Source organism: Schistocerca americana, chromosome 10, assembly GCF_021461395.2.
Source record: "Schistocerca americana isolate TAMUIC-IGC-003095 chromosome 10, iqSchAmer2.1, whole genome shotgun sequence".
Taxonomy (NCBI): Eukaryota; Metazoa; Arthropoda; class Insecta; order Orthoptera; family Acrididae; genus Schistocerca; species Schistocerca americana.
In genome coordinates this window covers 161,175,017-161,196,287 of record NC_060128.1, presented here as the reverse complement: position 1 = coordinate 161,196,287, position 21,271 = coordinate 161,175,017, and the positions used below count along the sequence as shown (strand labels likewise).

Genomic DNA, 21,271 nt, shown 5'->3' with positions numbered 1-21,271 from the left:
TAATTCCAAGCATGTGTGTCAATTTTTACCTCTCTATCTACATTATTTCGTGGTTTATTACGTTTTCAAATTTATACTAACTTTTTGATCACCCAGTATTTTAGCAGGACATATCGTATTATGTAAAGTTTACAGGTGTCCAGTGTTGTGTATATCAATCAATATTGTTTGTACGTTATGAACACAGTTTTGCCATTATGTTGAAGTTAAGATTAATAGCAGTAGGACCATTTTACCTACAATGACGAGGAGTAATGTATTAGAGATACAATACCTGTCTCAGCACAGGCTGTTGCTGCTGCTGTTGTTGATTCTGCTGTTGTTGCTGTTGGTGCAGCAGCTGTTGCTGTTGTTGGTGCAGTAGTTGTTGCTGATGCAGCAGTTGTTGCTGATGTTGGTGCAAAAGCTGCTGCTGTTGCTGCTGCTGCTGTTGCTGTTGTTGTTGTTGCTGCTGCTGCTGCTGCTGTTGTTGCTGCTCCTGCTGTTGTTCCTGTTGCTGTTGTTGCAGCAGTTCCTGCTGCTGTTGCTGCATCAACTCCTGTTGCTGCTGCGTGGCCGCGCGGACGAGCGCCGCGTGCAGTAGCGACATGCTCGGCGCCTGCCCCAGCTGGGGGGTGGGCGCGGGGGCGGAAGTGCAGAAGTGCACAGGTGACGGCGGCGCCGTGGAGGCGGAGCCGCCGCCCCCGTGGGCCAGCCCCAGAGACGAGGACGTCGGCGGCGACTCGAACGCCGGAGACGGAACCTGCAGGTCACATAGCTGGGTGTCAGCTCACGGCACCAGTACACGGGGAGGGTTGTCTTACAGCTCCAGCCTCAACATTACGTGCATAGTATGAGACCTAGAGTCGTGTAAAAGTTCACTGGAACAAGTTCATATTTTACAAAGAATTGAAGTTGCTTAGCTGTAACCAGTGTATCCACCCAGTTGTTGGACTCTTGGTGGACTATTGTTGCCTTGACTACAAACAATAATTTTAGGTCCCCTCAAGTTCATTTGAGTGGTCGTATCCTGTAGCAACAGCGTGTGTTATTCCTGTGTTCTCGACAGGAGAACTTTCTGCTTGTGTTAAAGGGAAATTTCAGCTCTGAAGAGAGCAAAACTTGTTGCTCTTCGCGTACATACTGTAAGAGACATTTCCTCTGTTGTCGGTGTTGGAAAATCTAGTGTTTCAAGACTTACTAGTGGAATTAGTGAAACTGCTCCATTGTCTCCAAACAGAAAAGTCAGATATGGACGAAAATGAAAATTCATTCTCACAAGTCTGGGACTTTCTGAGAAATTTACTGAGGCTGAAATTGGGTCTTCAACGGTGCAGCGTAGGCTTCTTGATCTTGAGTGGAAGGCACTAAAGCCAATAAACAAGCAGTTGCTAGCACCTGTCCTGAAGAAAAAAACCTTTGGCATGTGCCAAAAAATACAAATCTTGGGCCTACAGTCGCTGGAAACCTATGATTTGCAGTGATGAGTCACATTTGTGTTTTTCAGGCAAAGCGGCCATAAGAACTGAGCATCTTGAACAGAATGTAAAATGCCTCAACCGCGAGACCGCTGCGGTCGCAGGTTCGAATCCTGCCTCGGGCATGGATGTGTGTGATGTCCTTAGGTTAGTTAGGTTTAACTAGTTCTAAGTTCTAGGAGACTAATGACCTCAGCAGTTGAGTCCCATAGTGCTCAGAACCATTTGAACCCCCCCCCCCCTCCCAAAAAAAAAGTTTTTGGGTTTCTTCTCTGCACGTGGACCTCGAGTACTAGCTCCAGTTGATGTCATGATGATTCCAATGAATTATATGAAAATCCTTAAGTGCATGCTTCTGCCATTCCTACAGACCTTTGAAGATGGTGGAGGAACATTTCAAGAAGATGTGGCCCCATGTCACACTTCTAAAACAGTCAAGACGTTCTTGGAAGAAAACAACATTTGTGTTCTTCAGTGGCCCGGTAAGTCACCAGAGGTACATCCTGCCGAGAATTTGTGGAGTATTGTTAAACGACGTCTTGGTAAAATAGACGGTTCAAAAAAAGAATGCATGTTAGTAAATGTGCTAAAACTTTGGTTTCATGACGACGAATTACGAAACATCTGCTCTACAATGGTCGAATCTATGCCACAACGTATTCAGAAGCTCATTAAAGCGAATGGTGGACACATTCTTTATTAATAAACAGCAAGCTACGAACTGTATCGTACATACAGTAATAAATATGCAGAAATAAAGCTCAATCGGCTTGTCCTAGTTAACGTGCAAAATACTGCATCTCCGTTTACGGCATGGTTGTAACTAAACATTTGCTAATTGCGAAGGTCGCCATGGAGAATGAGTGATCGTGGAACAATGAAAGTTCGTGGGAACTTTTCTAAGAACATTCGGAAGAGAAATAAAGAATAAACCATTGAACGAAACACGTTTCAATTTACATACGAAAGATTAACATTTGCGCAGCATGTTTACGTTCCAGGTTACAAACGATGCTCTCTGTGACGACAACCTGGAACCGCCCTATCGCTGCCTTAAACATCTCAGGTGGGACGTTAGCTACCTTACTAACTCTGTTCATTTTCAACATCCGACGTGTATTTGTATCCAGTTGGTAAACTCTGTCCTTGAGGTCAGTCCACAGCCAAGAATCACACAGGATCAAATTTGGTGATCTTGATGGGCGGATTGCCAGCTAATTCGACGAATTACGTTCTTCAACGCCAATACGGAAAGAGGACCTCTCCGTATTCCTTTACTGCGGTGATATTCGTGAAGAGCAGCAGCACTATTGCTGTTATTTTGATAATCGCCGCGCAGGATTAGCCGAGCGGTCTAAAGCGCGGCAGCCGTGGACTGCGAGGCTGGTCCCGGCGGAGGTTCGAGTCCTCCCTCGGGCATGGGTGTGTGTGTTTGTCCTTAGGATAATTTAGGTTAAGTAGTGTGTAAGCTTAGGGACTGATGACCTTAGCAGTTAAGTCCCATAAGATTTCACACACATTTGAACATTTTTTTTTTTTTGATAATCAATTTTGTGAGTAAAGCCCTGCTCACATTGTCGCCACGTTGACTGTCTGCGACTGTAATGCACACTGGTGCTTGCGTGCCAACCCTACGTCACCGTAGTAGTTGAAATGTGCTGCGGCTCGCGTTGGTGCTGTTTGTAGGTTTCTGCCCTCTGTCGGAGGCCAGACGGTATCGTTTAGTTGGCATGGTTGAGGTTGTTGTCTTCTTCTCGTGCTGACTGGCGCCACTCGGTTTCGCAAGCGTTGCCTGTCCGCTAGTGGGAGCATCGGCGGTTATCGATATGTAGTAGCTGTTGCCCTATCTTTGGGACGACGTCGTTGTTTTTCCTGGTCGTGTGAGTGGGCCAGTTCGGTTGGGGACTCAGGAGGAGGCAGGTCCGCGCAGTGCAAGAACACGCCAGGACCACTGGCGGCACGCATGGACTGCCGGATGGAAGGCCTGTGGTCACGAGGATGCACGGTCTCGTCGAAACCGGATCCAGCAAGCTTTAAGATGAGTGCATTCCAATCCAAGTAGAGAAACCTCCACCTTTGTGATACCTCGCGATTCTCCAGTGAGTTGGGGTCGTGTTGCTGCTCGTAGTGTCGCCGAGGCGAAGAGCAGCGAGTGGAGTGCTTAGGGAAGGAGGATCTGATTAGCTTTCCTCGACTTCTTATTACTATTTACTGCGTTCAACTTGTTACAATTTGTTAAGTTCAACCAGCAGTAAATTTTCTTGCCTGGTGGCCGCTAACGCCCCAGTTACCTGCCCTGGGGGTTAGTGTATGTAACGGCAGTGTACGTTTCCTCGCTTTGTCGCTGCTGTCCGGTAAGGTGCGTACCTTTGACAGCTTTCTTGATTGTAGGCCGGTTGGTGTTTCTTCTACTCTGGTGTTAGTGATTCCTTTCTCGTTCTGGGCGCTCTAAGCACAGTATTGTGGGGACGTAGTGCAGACAGCCGGTTCCGGCTTTGGCGTATTGTTCTGTCGTTGCATTTGGTTTTGTCGGACGTCAGGTAGCTTCAGCAAGATTATCATTAGTCATTCGTTAGACTGCCACTAGTCTGAGTTACCATCTAGTGAAGTGAATGCAACTCTTAGCTGCCTATCTCATCGCTCGCGAAAGTGTTTGTTGCCGGACCTTCTCAGAGGTCAATTCCTGGAGCACCATCTGTGGCCCCTTGGTTACTGTAAGACACGTGTGTTTTAAAAGGTGGTCTGACGGCCAGTAGTTCAGTGTAACGCTCCTTCATTCCAAGCCTTCTGCGGGTATAATCTTCCTCAGTACCCTTTAAGGAACCTATGTACTGCTCCTTGTATTTTATTATTGTATTGTTTATTACAATACCTTTTAGTGCCTACATTAAAGGTTATATATGTCTATTAATAGTTCTGGTCGCCTTCTGGAATAAATCTAGCAGTGTAGTATTCAGTGGATGTTAAGAGTTATGTTACAAAGTTTACCATCAGCTTATTTCATCCGTTTGGTGATCAGATGCTTGTTTTTCTTAATTAACTTTTGCTACTGTATTTTCTGTTTTACAGCAGGTTTCTAAATTTTTTATATTATTGCCGTTCCTGGCGTGTAAGGCCTCCAGCCGTGACTGTGGTCATTTGCCTTAAAAATCTAATTTGGTATTTGTATGTACGCAGTAAACCTTTAAAACCTTATTTACTGCCATTCCTGGCGTTTGATGCCTTCTGCCGTGTTTGTGGCGACTTGCCTTTCATATTGCAGGGAGTTTTAAACAATTCTTAATTTATTGCCAATCCTGGCGTGTAAGGTTCAAATGGCTCTGAGCACTATGGGACTTAACTTCTGAGGTCATCAGTCCCCTAGAACTTAGAACTACTTAAACCTAGCTAAACTAAGGACATCACACACATCCATGTCCGAGGCAGGATTCGAGCCTGCGACCATAGCGGTTGCGCAGTTACAGACTGTAGCGCCTAGAACCGCTCGGGTGCGTAAGGCCTTCTGCCCAGATCACAGTTGCTTGCTTTTAAAACACTATCTGCTGTACCTGAATTTAATGGTAATTTGCTGAATTGTAGCTCACTGAAAACACTATTATTAATCAAACAGAATGCTTACGTATCCGTGTCCCCTGTCAGAGTCGTATCTGGACGTATCAGGGGCCCATACCACTCCAACTGCGCATGCCCCCACACCATTAGTCTACAGGGCCTCCACCAACTTGAACAGTTTCCTACTGACTTGCAGGGTCCATCAGTTACTTTGTAAGCGATTTGACTTCTCTCTCTAATTCCCTGACTCCCTCCTCTACAGCGAGGAATACATGCGCAACATTCAACTTGCATTCAGTCAGGCTTGCCCACTGCAACTGGTTAATTCAATACGCGCCTTTCTGTAATATACTGTATATCTATACACTGAAGTGCCAAAGAAATTGGTATAGTCATGCGTATTCAAATACAGAGATATGCAAACAGGCAGAATACGGCGCTGCGGTCAGCATCACCTATGTAAGACAAGTGTCTGGTGCAGTTGTTAGTTTCGTTACTGCTGCTACAGTGGCAGGTTATCAAGATTTAAGTGAGTTTGAACGTGGCTTTCTAGTCGTCGTACGACCGATGGGACACAGTATCTCCGAGGTAGCGTTGAAGTAAGGGTTTTTCCATACGACCATTTCACGTGTGTGCCGTGAATACAAGGAATCCGGTACAACATGAAATCTCCAACATCGCTGCCGCCGGTAAAAGATCCTGCAAAGACGGGACCAACAACGACTGAAGAGAATCGTTCAGAGTGACGGAAGTGCAACCCTTCCGCAAATTGTTGCAGATTTTAGTGCTGGACGTGTCAGCGTGCGAACCATTCAAAAAAAAAAAAAGGGTTCAAATGGCTCTGAGCACTATGGGACTTACCATCTATAGTCATCAGTCCCCTAGAACTTAGAACTACTTAAACCTAACTAACCTAAGGACATCACACAACACCCAGCCATCACGAGGCAGAGAAAATCCCTGACCCCGCCGGGAATCGAACCCGGGAACCCGGGCGCGAACCATTCAAAGAAACATCATGGACACGGGCTTTGGAGTCGAAGAACCACTCGTGTACCCTTGATGACTGCACGACACAAAGCTTTACGCCTTGTCTGGGCCCGTCAACACCGACACGGGACTGTTGATGACAGGAAACATGTTGCCTGGTCGGACGAGCCTCGTTTAAAATTGTATCGAGCGGATGGTTGAGGGACTGTACTGGTGTTGGGCGTGTGCAGGTGGGGCGATATGGGACCTCTGCTGCGTCTAGATGCGACTCTGGCAGATGACACATACGTAAGTATCCTATCTGATCACCTACATCGCTTCAGGTCCACTGTGCATTCTGACGTACTTGGGCAAATACCACCAGGACATGAAACTTCCTGGCAGATTAAAACTGTGTGCCCGACCGAGACTCGAACTCGGGACCTTTGCCTTTCGCGGGCAAGTGCTCTACCAACTGAGCCACCGAAGCACGACTCACGCCCGGTACTCACAGCTTTACTTCTGCCAGTACCTCGTCTCCTACCTTCCAAACTTTACAGAAGCTCTCCTGCGAACCTTGCAGAACTAGCACTCCTGAAAGAAGGGATATTGCGGAGACATGGCTTACGAGGCGAGGTACTGGCTGAAGTAAAGCTGTGAGTACCGGGCGTGAGTCGTTTTTCGGTAGCTCAGTTGGTAGAGCACTTGCCCGCGAAAGGCAAAGGTCCCGAGTTCGAGTCTCGGTCGGGCACACAGTTTTAATCTGCCAGGAAGTTTCATATCAGCGCACACTCCGCTGCAGAGTGAAAATCTCATTCTGGAAACATCCCCCAGGCTGTGGCTAAGCCATGTCTCCGCAATATCGTTTCTTTCAGGAGTGCTAGTTCTGCAAGGTTCGCAGGAGAGCTTCTGTAAAGTTTGGAAGGTAGGAGACGAGGTACTGGCAGAAGTAAAGCTGTGAGTACCGGGCGTGAGTCGTGCTTCGGTAGCTCAGTTGGTAGAGCACTTGCCCGCGAAAGGCAAAGGTCCCGAGTTTGAGTCTCGGTCGGGCACACAGTTACAATTTGCCAGGAAGTTTCATATCACCGCACACTCCGCTGCAGAGTGAAAATCTCATTCTGGAACCACCAGGACAATACGACACCCCAGACGTCCGGAACGCTACAGACTGGCTCCAGGAACGCTCTTCTGAGTGTAAACACTTCCGCTGGCCACCATAACTCCCCAGACCTGAACATTATTGAGCATATCTGGGATGCCGTGCAACGTGCTGTTCAGAAGGTCTCCGCCTCTCCCCGCCCCACACCCCTCGTAGTCTTATGGGTCTATGGTCAGCTCTCCAGAGTTGATGGTCGTGTTGCGGCACCTCTGCGTGCTGTTGGGGGGCCCTGCTCAACATTAGGCAGGTGTACCAGTTTCTTTGCCTTCAGTGTATATCAGCAGTTGTGCCGATGAATTTTGAAATAATAAACAGTTTACTTACTTTTTGTATCTCTCGTTATTATTTGATGCCCCATTATAGATGACATATTTCTTCAAACGATGCTTCGGCCTCTTTGCTTGGGATCCTCTTAAGCACCTTGTGGTGTACTCTGTCTGCAGTGGACGCCACAGGATCCTGAAGATTTCCTCAGCAGATGGATCGAATTGTCGATTGTTTGAAGAAATGTGATGCGGCCTAACGAGCCAGGAGATTTTAACTACACTTCATCATTACTAAGCACTTCAGTATCCCACTTCTTGCTACACTGTTTCTTCCGGACGATTCTCTTAAACATCTCTCTGCTCTCCATCATTACTAAATTGTGATTTGAGTCTCTATCTGCTCCTCGGTATGCTTTAGAATCCAGAAGCTGATTGCTGCCGTATTCCAGCCGGAACCTTCACGTGTCTCCAGGCCTTTTCCAAATATACCTTGTTCTTTTAGAACAGTTTATGCGCTATTACTGGCCGAAATTTATTGCAGAACTCCATTAGTCGGCGGCCGCGGTGGCCGAGCGGTTCTAGGCGCTTCAGTCCGGAACCGCGCGACCGCTACGGTCGCAGGTTCGAATCCTGCCTCGGGCATCGATGTGTGTGATATCCCCAGGTTAGTTAGGTTTAAGTAGTTCTAAGTTCTAGGGGACTGATGACCTCAGATATTGTCCCATAGTGCTCAGAGCCATTTGAATCCATTAGTCTTTTCCCTCTCACATTCATATTGTCAAACCCACATACTCCCGAAACTGTGTGACTTATTTCTTCTCTAGCTACTGCGTTCCATTCGCCCACGATTATTAGATTTACATGTCTCTTTGCATACTGAATTACACGTTGCGTAATCACACACACGTTTCATCTTCTGCTTCTGACGTCGCCATGATAGCGGAACCATTGCTGTTGGCTTTGGTTTGCTGAGCTCCTGGCCGTGTCGCTAATGGCGCCGTTATCGACGGAACATTAAACTCTTCACTTACGAAAAGTGTCGCTTTTTATCGCTACCCATCCCCTGCTTGCGTCCAAATAGCCCAGAGGTAGTTTGTTTGGGTTTCGAAATTTTATCACACTGTTTACATTCTAACACCGACGAAAAATATTCAGACAATATATTGGCGTCGATACGATGACGTGCACCTAAAGTTGTGATGTTATCGACTCCAAATTACCGTAGAATTATATTGCAACTAGAGACAGAAGGGCGCGTACGGCAGTGCGGATTTTAGTGAACGACTTAAGACGCTAGATGGTACATCTCCTTAATGAATGCAGTAAACTAGAAAAGCAACAGGGGCGCATTAGAGCATTGCTATACGGCAAATAATTTTGCTTTGCCCGCCCGGCGAGCGTGCGCCGGCGACTTAAAAAGACGGCCGCATTCGGTTTATAAGCAGTTAAATTTCCGGTAAACGAAAATTTTAATGGGTCGTAAAGGCGGACGACGGGGCATAAAAAGCGGAACATTTTGCCGTGTGCTCAGGGGTGGGGCTGCGGAGTTGGTGGTCTGGGGTGGGGTAGGGAGATGTAAGCGAGGGGTTGCAACCCTTTATCCCCTTTTATCCGGCTTGTGGAAAGCGAGACGTAGCGAGGTAGAAGGAGGAGGGGGGGAGGGGGGGGGGGGAACTCTAGACAGGCCTGCCAACTGTCGCAGCAGATGAAAACCGCGGCAGACGTCTGGTGGAGAGGCGAACTCTAGAGACCCCATGTGCCGCCATGAAACAGCCGTCTCTGTCACTAGCGGCCTGCAGAATATATACCGACTGAAAAAAAAGAACGTAAAGACAGACGCTCACATGTTTTTTGAAATAATTTGTCGACAAAAAAGAGATAAAATACATAGAGAAACGTTTGATGCGCCTTTGAATGACGCTCGCAGCCATGTACAGAAAAATGATGTGTCGACTGAGAATTTGATGTTAAATGTTTAACTTGGAATTTCAGGAACTCTAAAATATATTTGTTCGGTAGATTATGTAGACCGCGTTTTCTGCTATCATGTGGCCTTTACTACTGCTATGTGAAGTCGAACGGCGAAATATTTTTCCAGATGAGATACTGTCGCTATGGAAAGTCAATCAGCACCTCATTTGCTGTATATCATTGAGAGATACAGCAAAGAAATACAGTAGACGAAGAGTGGGTAGCTTTGAGAGATGAAACAGTGAAGGACGCAGAGGATCAAGCAGGCAAAAAGATGAGAGCTAATAGAAATCCTTGGGTAACATAAGAGATATTGAATTTAATTGATGAACGAATAAAACATAAAAACGCAGAAAATGAAGCAGGCGAAAAGGAGTACAAAAGTCTGAAAAATGAGATCGACAGGAAGTGCAAAATGGCCAAGCAAGGATGGCTAGAGGACAAATATAAGGAGGCAGAGGCATATATCAATAACGTAAAGACAGACACTGCCTACAGCAAAATTAAAGAGAGCTTTGGAGAAAAGACAACCACCCGTATGAATATCAAGAGCTCAGATGGAAAAACAGTCCTATGCAAAGAAGGGAAAGCAGAAAGTTGTAAGAACTATGTAGAGGGTCTAGACAAGAACTATGTACTTGAAGGAAATAGGAGAGGACGTAGATGAAGATGAAATGGGAGATATGATACTACGTGAAGAATTTGACAGAGTACTGAAAGACCGAAGTCCAAGCAAGGCCCCGGAAGTACACTCTACTGATAGCCTTCGAAGAGCCATCCATGAGAAAACTCTACCATCTGGTGAGCAAATTGTATGAGACAGGAGAAATACCTTCAGACTCCCACAGAATATAATAATTCCAATTCCAAAGCAAGCAGGTGTTGACAGATGTAAAAATTACGGAACTATCAGTTTAATAAGTCACGGCTGCAAAATAATAACACGAATTGTTTACAGACGAATGGAAAAACTGGTAGAAGCCGACCTCGGGGAGGGTCAGTTTGGATTCAGTGGAAATGTTGGAACTCGTGAGGCAATAAGGAAAGGCAAACCTACGTTTCTAGTATTTGTAGACTTAGAAAAAGCTTTCGAGAATGTTGACTGGAATACTCGCCGGCCGGTGTGGCAGAGAGGTTCTAGGCGCTTCAGTCTGGAAACGCGCTATCACTACGGCCGCAGGCTGGAAACCTATATCGGGCATGGATGTGTGTGATGTCCTTAGGTTAGTTAGGTTTAAGTAGTTTTAAGTTCTAGGGGACCGATGACCTCAGATGTTAAGTCCCATAGTGCTGCGAGCCATTTGAACCATTTTTGACTGGAATACTCTTTCAAATTCTGAAGGAGGCAGAGGTAAAATAGAGGGAGCGAAAGTGTATTTACAATTTGTACAGAAACCGGAAGGCGGTTATAAGAGTCGAGGGGCATGAAAGGGAAGCAGTGGTTGAGAAGGGAATGAGACAGGTTTGTAGCCTATCCCCGATGTTATCCAATCTGTTTATTCAGCAAGCAGTAAAGGAAACAGAAAAAAAATGGAGTAGGAATTAATCCATGGAGAAGAAATAAAGCTTTGAGGTTTACCGATGACATTGTAATTCTGTCAAAGACAGCAAAGGACCTGGAAGAGAAGTTGAACGGAATGGACAGTGTGTTGAAAGGCGGATATAAGATTGACATCAAAAAAAGCAAAACGAGGATATTGGAATGTAGTCGAATGAAATCAGGCGATGCTGAGGGAATTAGATTAGGAAATAAGACACTTAAAGCAGTAGATGAGTTTTGCTTTTTGCGGAGCAAAATAACTGATGTTATAAAATGTAGACTGGCAATGGCAAGGAAAGAGAAGTTTGTTAACATCGAGTATAAATTTAAGTGTCACGAAGTCTTTTATGAAAGTATTTATATGGAGTGTAGCCCTGTATGGAAGTGAAACATGTACGATAAATAGTTAAGACAAGAAGAGAATAAAAGCTTTCGAAATGTGGTGCTACAGAAGAATGCTGAAGATCAGGTGGATGTATCACATATCTAAAGATGAGATACTGAATAGAACTGGGAGCAGGTGAAATTGTGGCCAACCTGACTGAAAGAAGGGATCGGTTGGTAGGACACGTTCTGAGACACCAAGGGTTCACCAATTTAGTATTGGAGGGAATCGTGGATGTTTAAAATCCCAGAGGTAGAAGCAGAGATGAATGCACTAAGCAGATTCAGAAGGATGTTGGTTGCAGTAGTTACTCGGAGATGAAGAAGCTTTCACGGGATAGAGTATCATGAAGAGCTGCATCGAACCAGTCTCTGGACTGAAGACCACAGCAACATTAACATTTCTATCGTCATTCAAAGACGCTTCATATGATTCTGTAGACTGTTTTCTCCTTTAACTTCAGACAAATTACATCAAAACGCAGTTGATCATATATTTCAATTTTTTTATATTTTTTTTATTTTCAGGGTTTGTTCAGAGACGAACAAAATACATTTAAATGCGCGACTCACGGCCAGATCCAGACTTCCATATGTTACGCATGCATGTCCGAAGGACAATTTTATCGTACTTCTACAGAACACAGGCACTGCCAAATCGTATTGAAACCAAGAAATATAACGTATTTAAATAAAGGATTGTTAAATATCACACCAATGTAACTTTTTATGCACAATATTGTTAGGCCTTTATGGTATGACATTTGTGACACTTCGTGTACACAGATGATCGTGAAGTATTTCAACTTTCCCTCAAACCGCTGTTTGTTTTCTTCATTGCCTTGATTGCTTCCAAGTAACTAAATATTTCTTTTTGTAAAACTGTACCTCACCTTAGTCAGTTTGGTGCCCCATTTGCCCGTTGCCCACTCGCCATTTGGTTATGAAGATTCAGATAAAAATCCATTGTGTGATTTCTAGGGAGTCGGGTATCTGGTCCATTCTAACGTTTTATCAAAAAGATTTAGACACATCTCTCTGTTTGTACTCATACTTGCTATCAGCCCTCTTGGGCGTTACCAGAATTTGAATGACATCAGAGATATCTACATCTACACTTACGACTGTAAGGTGTCAGGCAAATTCAACACCTTCCATGAAAACCCTGACATGATAAGCAAATCCAGTAGTATGTCACATAGCTCCGAATAAATCGTGACATTAAATTAACCAAAGTAATACGTGTAACGAGTGAGTAAATGGAATACCACAGACTAACACAAGAATGTCTAAATGCATGTCATACCTTCCCACCATAAGACAGACGCAGTTCCGAGGGGAGAAATGAGAACAGAAGCCGAGAGCAGAACCGTGTTAAGTCAGAAGACCCTACGATAAGGGACGGACACCCACATCGCCAGCTAACCGTTAGGACCACCCCCCAGCCCACATTAAAAGCTAGAGCCTTAGCGTGAGACTTTTTTGCGTCTCTGTTACGTCAGGACCACCCCCCAGCCAATGTTAAAAGCTAGAGCCCTCCAGAAGAACAGTATAGATCTTACGATAACACAAAAAGGGCCACCCCAGCCGCATGTTTTAGCGTGAGAATTTTTCGCGGCTCTGTTACGTCAGGACCACCCCCCCAGACCATGTTAAAAGATAGAGACCTCCAGAAGAACAGTATAGATCTTACGATAACACTAAAAGGACCACACCAGCTGCAAGTTTTAGCGTGAGACCATTTCGCGTCTCTGTTACGTTGCAAACTTTAAAAACATTGCCCCACCACGAAAAGTATAACGTTTCTCATTGGATAGACAGAATTTTTGTAGGCGGAGCTTAAGGTTAACATTGAGATCCTGATTGGTCAGATGAAGACACAGCCAGATAGTGTTTTTAAACCAACTTCGGTAAATTGCAGTAAGGAGAAGTTAGGAGAGAGTTGCTTCCGAGACGGCGAAGTGAGCGGAGCTGTGCTGCCCGCCGTCCCAAAAAAATGGCTCTGAGCACTATGGGACTTAACTACTGTGGTCATCAGTCCCATAGAACTTAGAACTACTTAAACCTAACTAACCTAAGGACATCATGCCCGAGGCAGGATTCGAACCTGCGACCCGCCGCCCCTTACGAACACCAACAAGGTAATGAACGCACGCGATGCCGCATAACAGCGCATAAAGCTTCTCTCAGAACTGCAGAAGTCTCATCTGTTACACCCCCTTTTTGCGTAATACTAGTGTCGATCGTCAATTAAAGCTCATGGTATTCACATTTGCCACTTGAAGTAAAAATCGGAAACGCGATGATTTTTCTGTTATATAATTATTGAGAAGCCACATGAGCCACTGTAATTTACGACAAGTTAGATAAGTAATTAAAGATAACTGAGGGTCACTGTAGACCATTTCGATAGTTTTCTCTTTTGTGAAACTTAATTTTAAACCTAGATTATAGATGTGATATGGCATAGGTCATCCTTCGATCCATTGTAGAACTTGGAAACCCATTCAGGGAATATTCGTTCACATTTTTGTTGAACGCAGTTGGTTTTTACCATCCTGTATTAAAACATTTCCTTTTATCAATAGTGCAATTAATAACAATATTTTGTGAGTAGAATAAAATTTCCAATGGTAAACTTAACTGCTTTTTCGACGTTATTTTACTAGCTAACTAAAAATAGGAAAGCCTTGAACCCCTTCCACTAAATTTAGTTAGTATTGAGATTCTTTTACAGAGAGTGCAGTGGAGCTGACGCTGAAATCATTAAGTATTTGGTTATTAGTCTCACTGAACTCTACATGTCATGTGTGGTCCGACGTCTCCTTACCAGCAACAGGTCCCAGGTTCAAACTAGTCAATTCCCTAAAAAAACACGCTCAGAGCGTCGTTGCGCGAAAGTGGTAGGGAGACACGATATAGAACAAACAGACACCACGCAGAATGTTAGACGACTATACTCCGCAAGTTACTTGATTGTACGTAGCAGCTGCTATTACGTTGACCACTAATCTTACCCTCCACTACTTAAATTAATTCTGTTTTGTAATCAAGTTCCAAAATGATACTGCTAAATTGAACCCTTTCACTAATCATCAGTGCATCCGTTTAAACAGTTTACATTGTTTCTAAATAATCCATTTCGGCTTGCTACCAATTTTACCACAGTACTGTTGTGTACATGGCTCAAGAGGTGCACAACAATACACCCACAGGCAGTCACCAGGGAGGCGCAACATCTCGCCTGGCGTCTCACCGTCCCACGCCGCAGCCTCCAGATAACATTCGCTACTTGGGTCTACATTCTGCTTCCGCCGCCACACCCGTCAGAGCGTCGCATTAGTCTGCCAATAGCGCTCTCAGCTGCCAAAGAGAGGACTGTCCACCTAGGTCAAATCTACTTCCGCCTTATATAGACAGATGTGAAAATCCTTCCCCCGAAAGGCAGAAAAGGCGACGCGTTACGTCCACACTTACAGTTCAGTGCCTACAGGCAGCTCAATTCAATTCCTGCAGCTCAGCCATTCCTACTTTGCCATCACGTCCTGCAGTTACCCTGCAACGCACCGTTCTGCGGACGGTTACGACTTAGCTGTCGCTATTCACAAAGTAATAGATACAAGCAAAAATAATTAGCTTAATTACCTTCAGCCATAGTGACAATACCATAACTGCCAAGAGAGAGCAAATACGAAAAAAAAAAGTTTATCACTTTCGGTGTTTCCGCTATTCAAACTTCAACATCAGGCATGATGTTTTGATTTGTTTCTTCTTAATACTTACCTTACTCGTAACATACGCTGATGCACCAAAGAAACGGGTATAGGCATGCGTATTCAAATACAGAGATATGAAAACACGCAGAACACGGCGTTGTGGTCGGCAACGTCTATATAAGACAAGTGTCTGGCGCAGTTGTTAGATCGGTTACTGCTGCTACAATAGCAGGTTATCAAGATTTAAGTGAGTTTGAACGTGGCGTTACAGTAGGCTTACGAGCGATGGGACACAGCGTTACCGAGATAGCGACAAAGTGGGGATTTTCCTGTAGGACCATTACACGAGTGTAACATGAATATCAGGAATCCGGTAAAACATCAAATCTCCGACATTGCTGCGACCGGAAATAGATCCTGCAAGAAGGGGACCAACGACGACTGAACAGAATCGTTCAACGTGGAACTCTTCCGCAGATTGCTGCAGATTTCAGTGCTGGACCATCAACAAGTGTCAGCGTGAGAATCATTCAATGAAACATCACTGATATGGCCTTTCGGAGCCGAAGGTCCTCTCGTGTACCCTCGATGACTGCACGGCATTAAGCTTTACGCCTCGCCTGGGCCCGTCAGCACCGACATTGGACTGTTGATGACAGGAAATATCGCAAAGTTTTGAACATGGCTGCTTGGTTCAGTGACCGTTTATAAATTAAAATTGAAACAAATGAGCCCTCTGTCACGACTTTTTAGTCTTATTAACCAGGTTTCAACACTTCTAAGAGTATATATGACGGTAGTATCTGTTCCCGATAGAACAGTTACCGTGGATGACCATGCAGCTTTGCTAGAAATGAAATGATAATTAAATGGACACCCTAGCTGCAAGCAGGCGTTGATACACTTCATTGGGGACATGTTCAAAATGTGTGCCCCGACCGGGACTCGAACCCGGGATCTCCTGCTTACATGGCAAACGCTCTATCCATCTTTTTTTTTTTTTTTTACGCTCTATCCATCTTTTTTTTTTTTTTTTTTTTTCCCTAATGAACCGCTGCAGGAGCAGGACGACGGGTAGGGCAGGGGTCGACACCCGAAGCCTGGCCATTCCGCCGCCACGCCCAAGCAACGTGTTCGAGTTCGAGGATCGAAGGATCAGGAAGAGGATGGAGTGGGTTTGTCGATGTTGTTCTTTTTATTTATTTATTTCTTTAATTTTTATAACATTTTTTTGTGTATTATAGATTTATTTTTGTTTCATTACAAAGAAAGATCCCACAACTGCCGTAGCCGAGCGTCCGAGTCGTCTTCTCGTCTGTTGGGAGGGGTTCCCCCCTATTCCGTCCGTAGAGGATCAATATGCTCCAGGATTCTTCTTCATTTTCAGCGTCTCATACCCGGAACGCCCCAGTGAGCAGGAGGATCCGCAAATAATGAACCTAAATAATTTGCGAAACGAGTTCTGTACTTCGGGTGGCGGCTGAAAGCTGCATGTGTCGTCATCAATAGGGACCAAAAGTCGAGTGTGCCTTTGGGAGCATCGCAAAATATGTAGTAAACGGCCATGCCTTTTAGCCAGTTAACGGCGTTCGTTCTGGTTGATGGAAAGTATACGACGTCGGGGCGCAATACGTCATCAGGGGAGATAGACTCCGGCAATCGCCGCAAGAGTAACGCCAGCATGCGCTGAGTCAGTAGCCAGCACTCGCTGGTCGCCGCACACGTCAGACGGTGTGCATCCGAGTCAGCGACTGAGCATGTCGGACACAAGGGGTCGTCCGTCAGATGTATGGAATGTAACCTCTGACGAGTAGCGAACTTCCCATTCACAACTACGTACCACAATGAACGCACCCATCTGAGCCACCGCGGGCACAGAGGATAGTGCGTCTGCAGGGACTTATCCCTTGCACGCTCCCCGTGAGATCCACATTCCCAACATGTCCACACCACTACATTCGTAGTGCGCTTAATAGCTGTTTGCCCATCATACTCATCAAAATCATCCACGGTAACTGTTCTATCGGGAACAGATACTACCGTCATATATAGTTAAAATATCGCTTCCCGGCCATTGACCTTCTTGTGCGAACGCACACGCTATGCCCGAACTCGTGCGGGACTTGGTAGATTAATCTGCCACGAGTAATGAGTATGATGGGCAAACATCTTTTAGGCGCACTACGAATGCAGTGGTGTGGACATGTTGGGAATGTGGATCTCACGGGGAGCGTGCAAGGGATAAGTCCCTGCAGACGCACTATCCTCTGTGCCCGCGGTGGCTCAGGTGGATAGAGCGTCTGCCATGTAAGCAGGCGATCCCGGGTTCGAGTCCCGGTCGGGGCACACATTTCCAACATGTCCCCAATGAAGTACATCAAAGCCCGTTTGCAGCTAGGATGTCCATTTAATTATCATTTCACTTCTAAGAGTGCCTTCATCAGAATTTAGACATTTAAAGTGGTCAATAATTACAAATTTGTGTGAAGAAACAAATTTTTTTTATAAAGTGTAAGTACTGACTAACAATACAAGACAGAGACAGTACTTACATGTCACGTATAAAATAAATAACAAGCCAGAGTGGCTTTAGTCGCAGAATATTTTAAAAGGAATGTGTGAAGGCGAGTCTCTAAGGGCTGCTCATACCTGTACAGCTACAGTGTTGAAACCTGGTTAGTAAGACTAAAAAATTGTGACGGAGGGCTCATTCGTTTCAATTTTAACTGGAAATATGTTGCCTGGTCGGACGAGTCTGATTTCAAATTGGATCGAGCGGATGGACGTGTACTGGTACGGAGACAACCTTCTGAATGCATGTAACCTGCATGTCAGCCAGGGACTGTTCAAGCTGGTGCAGGCTCTGTAATGGTGTGGGACGTGTGCAGTTGGAGTGATATGGGGTACGACTCTGACAGGTGACACGTACCTAAGCATCCTATCTCCTCATCTGCATCTGTTCGTGTCCATCGTGCATTCCGTCACTTGGGCAGTTAGAGCAGGACAATGCGACACCCTACACGTCCAGAATTACTACAGAGTGGCTTCAGGAGCACTCCACTGACATTAAACACTTCCGTTGGCCTCCAAATTCCCCAGACATGAATATTATTGAGCATATGTGGGATCCCTTGCAACGTGCTGTTCAGAAGAGATCTGTATCCCCGCGTAATCTTACGGATTTAAGGACAGCCCTGCAGAATTCAAGATGCCAGTTCCTTCCAGCACTACTTCAGACATTAGTCGAGTCCACGCCACGTCGTGTTGTGGCACTTCTGCGTGCTCGCGGAGGCTCTACACGATATTAGGCAATTGCATCAGTTTCTTTGGGGTGTTCAGTGAATGTGACGTTTAAGATTTGCTCATTTTTAGGGTTCCGTATCTCAGTCGGTAAAAACGGAGCCCTTATAGGATTACTTTGTTGTCCGTCTGTCTGCCTCTCTGTCCGACTCTTAATGCGTAGTGGTATCAGGTTGAAATTTACGTCACACATTAAGGTCTATGATGATTTGGTTATGTGAAAAATTTGCGCTTCAAAGTCAATGAAATCAAAAGATACGGCCATTTATGCCACAAATTTTGATATTCGGAAACTCACTGATGAAAACGTAGGTCCCGCTGATCTATAATCATTAAATTTGGGAAGAAGCAGGGTTTCACAGTGCAAGTCAAGGAGAGAAAAATTCGAAAATTATTAATTTTTAATTGCGTCACAAAAAAATATTTTTTGGCATTTCTTGTCTGATCTCTGACTGTCTGACCGTCTATTAAGACCCATTTTTTTCAGGAACAGTTGCAGTTATGAGTTTGAAGTTTTTACAGGTACTAAATTGGTTGGTTGGTTGATTTGGGGGAGAGGACTAAACAGCGAGGTCGTCGATCCCATCGGATTATGGAAGGAAGTCGACCGTGCCCATTCAAAGGAACCATCCCGGCGTTTGGCTGAAGAGAAAACCTAAATCAGGGTGGCCGGTCGCGGGTTTGAACAGTCGTCCTCCCGAACCCGAGTCCAGTGTGTTAACCACTGCGACACCTCGCTCGGCGTACTACACTCCTGGAAATTGAAATAAGAACACCGTGAATTCATTGTCCCAGGAAGGGGAAACTTTATTGACACATTCCTGGGGTCAGATACATCACATGATCGCACTGACAGACCCACAGGCACATAGACACAGGCAACAGAGCATGCACAATGTCGGCACTAGTACAGTGTATATCCACCTTTCGCAGCAATGCAGGCTGCTATTCTCCCATGGAGACGATCGTAGAGATGCTGGACGTAGTCCTGTGGAACGGCTTGCCATGCCATTTCCACCTGGCGCCTCAGTTGGACCAGCGTTCGTGCTGGACGTGCAGACCGCGTGAGACGACGCTTCATCCAGTCCCAAACATGCTCAATGGGGGACAGATCCGGAGATCTTGCTGGCCAGGGTAGTTGACTTACATCTTCTAGAGCACGTTGGGTGGCACAGGATACATGCGGACGTGCATTGTCCTGTTGGAACAGCAAGTTCCCTTGCCGGTCTAGGAATGGTAGAACGATGGGTTCGATGACGGTTTGGATGTACCGTGCACTATTCAGTGTCCCCTCGACGATCACCAGTGGTGTACGGCCAGTGTAGGAGATCGCTCCCCACACCATGATGCCGGGTGTTGGCCCTGTGTGCCTCGGTCGTATGCAGTCCTGATTGTGGCGCTCACCTGCACGGCGCCAAACACGCATACGACCATAATTGGCACCAAGGCAGAAGCGACTGTCATCGCTGAAGACGACACGTCTCCATTCGTCCCTCCATTCACGCCTGTCGCAACACCACTGGAGGCGGGGTGCACGATGTTGGGGCGTGAGCGGAAGACGGCCTAACGGTGTGCGGGACCGTAGCCCAGCTTCATGGAGACGGTTGCGAATGGTCCTCGCCGATACCCCAGGAGCAACAGTGTCCCTAATTTGCTGGGAAGTGGCGGTGCGGTCCCCTACGGCACTGCGTAGGATCCTACGGTCTTGGCGTGCATCCGTGCGTCGCTGCGGTCCGGTCCCAGGTCGACGGGCACGTGCACCTTCCGCCGACCACTGGCGACAACATCGATGTACTGTGGAGACCTCACGCCCCACGTGTTGAGCAATTCGGCGGTACGTCCACCCGAACTCCCGCATGCCCACTATACGCCCTCGCTCAAAGTCCGTCAACTGCACATACGGTTCACGTCCACGCTGTCGCGGCATGCTACCAATGTTAAAGACTGCGATGGAGCTCCGTATGCCACGGCAAACTGGCTGGCTGACACTGACGGCGGCGGTGCTCAAATGCTGCGCAGCTAGCGCCATTCGACGGCCAACACCGCGGTTCCTGGTGTGTCCGCTGTGCCGTGCGTGTGATCATTGCTTGTACAGCCCTCTCGCAGTGTCCGGAGCAAGTATGGTGGGTCTGACACACCGGTGTCAATGTGTTCTTTTTTCCATTTCCAGGAGTGTATGTTGTAAGGACCCTTGGCCTTGAAAGCACGAGTATTGCCCAGAAAGTAATGCACCAAATTTTTTTCTTCAACAATTCTTTACTGAACATAATGAGGATTCCCTACGCACCCTATTTTTCCACATGATCTCCATCCCTTTCTATGGCCTTCCTCCAGCGCGAAACAATGGCGTGTATGCCCTGTCCGTACCAGTCCTTGTCTTGGTAGTGGAGCCAGAGCTTCGCTGCATGAACTTCCCCTGCTGATTGACAGTGGAGCGCCAACTGCCGAGTCGTAATGCGTCTGTCCTCGCGAATAGCAACATCATCTCGCTGCAACATGTGAGGTGTGACAGCTGTGGATGGTTTCCCCAACCGCTGCGGATTGTGGAGCTCCGCCGAACGCCTTCTGACGACCTCACCTCCGTGAGCGACTAACTGTACATCTGTCGACAGCAGACGCTCCATAAACTTTGCACAAGCATTTGTGCATATACCCCACAGTCTCTTTGTCTGCAGTGAGAAATTCAATGACGGCACGTTGCCTGTAACGTACGTCACCTACAGACGTCATTTTGAGATTGTACTGCAGCTATGGTTCAAATGGTTCTGAGCACTATGGGACTTAACATCTTAGGTCATCAGTCCCCTGAACTTAGAACTAATTAAACCTGACTAACCTAAGGACATCACACACATCCATGCCCGAGGCAGGATTCGAACCTGCGACCGTAGCAGTCCCGCGGTTCCGGACTGCAGCGCCTAGAACCGTACGACCACCGCGGCCGGCTCCTGCAGCTA

At 46.3% G+C, this 21,271-nt stretch overlaps 1 protein-coding gene and 1 non-coding gene across 2 annotated transcripts in view; one reads left to right on the top strand and one right to left on the bottom strand.

Annotated features, from left to right (window-relative positions):
- The window catches only part of LOC124552324, a 143,072-nt gene that overhangs the window by 17,740 nt on the left and 104,061 nt on the right, over nucleotides 1-21,271 (bottom strand). Inside the window, exon 11 of the mRNA XM_047126596.1 lies at nucleotides 562-742. Coding sequence (XP_046982552.1) covers nucleotides 562-742 — 181 coding nt within the window. The remainder of the gene's footprint in view (nucleotides 1-561; nucleotides 743-21,271) is intronic.
- On the top strand, nucleotides 17,286-17,360 carry Trnat-ugu. Its single transcript has one exon. It is a non-coding gene; the product is annotated as a tRNA-Thr (tRNA).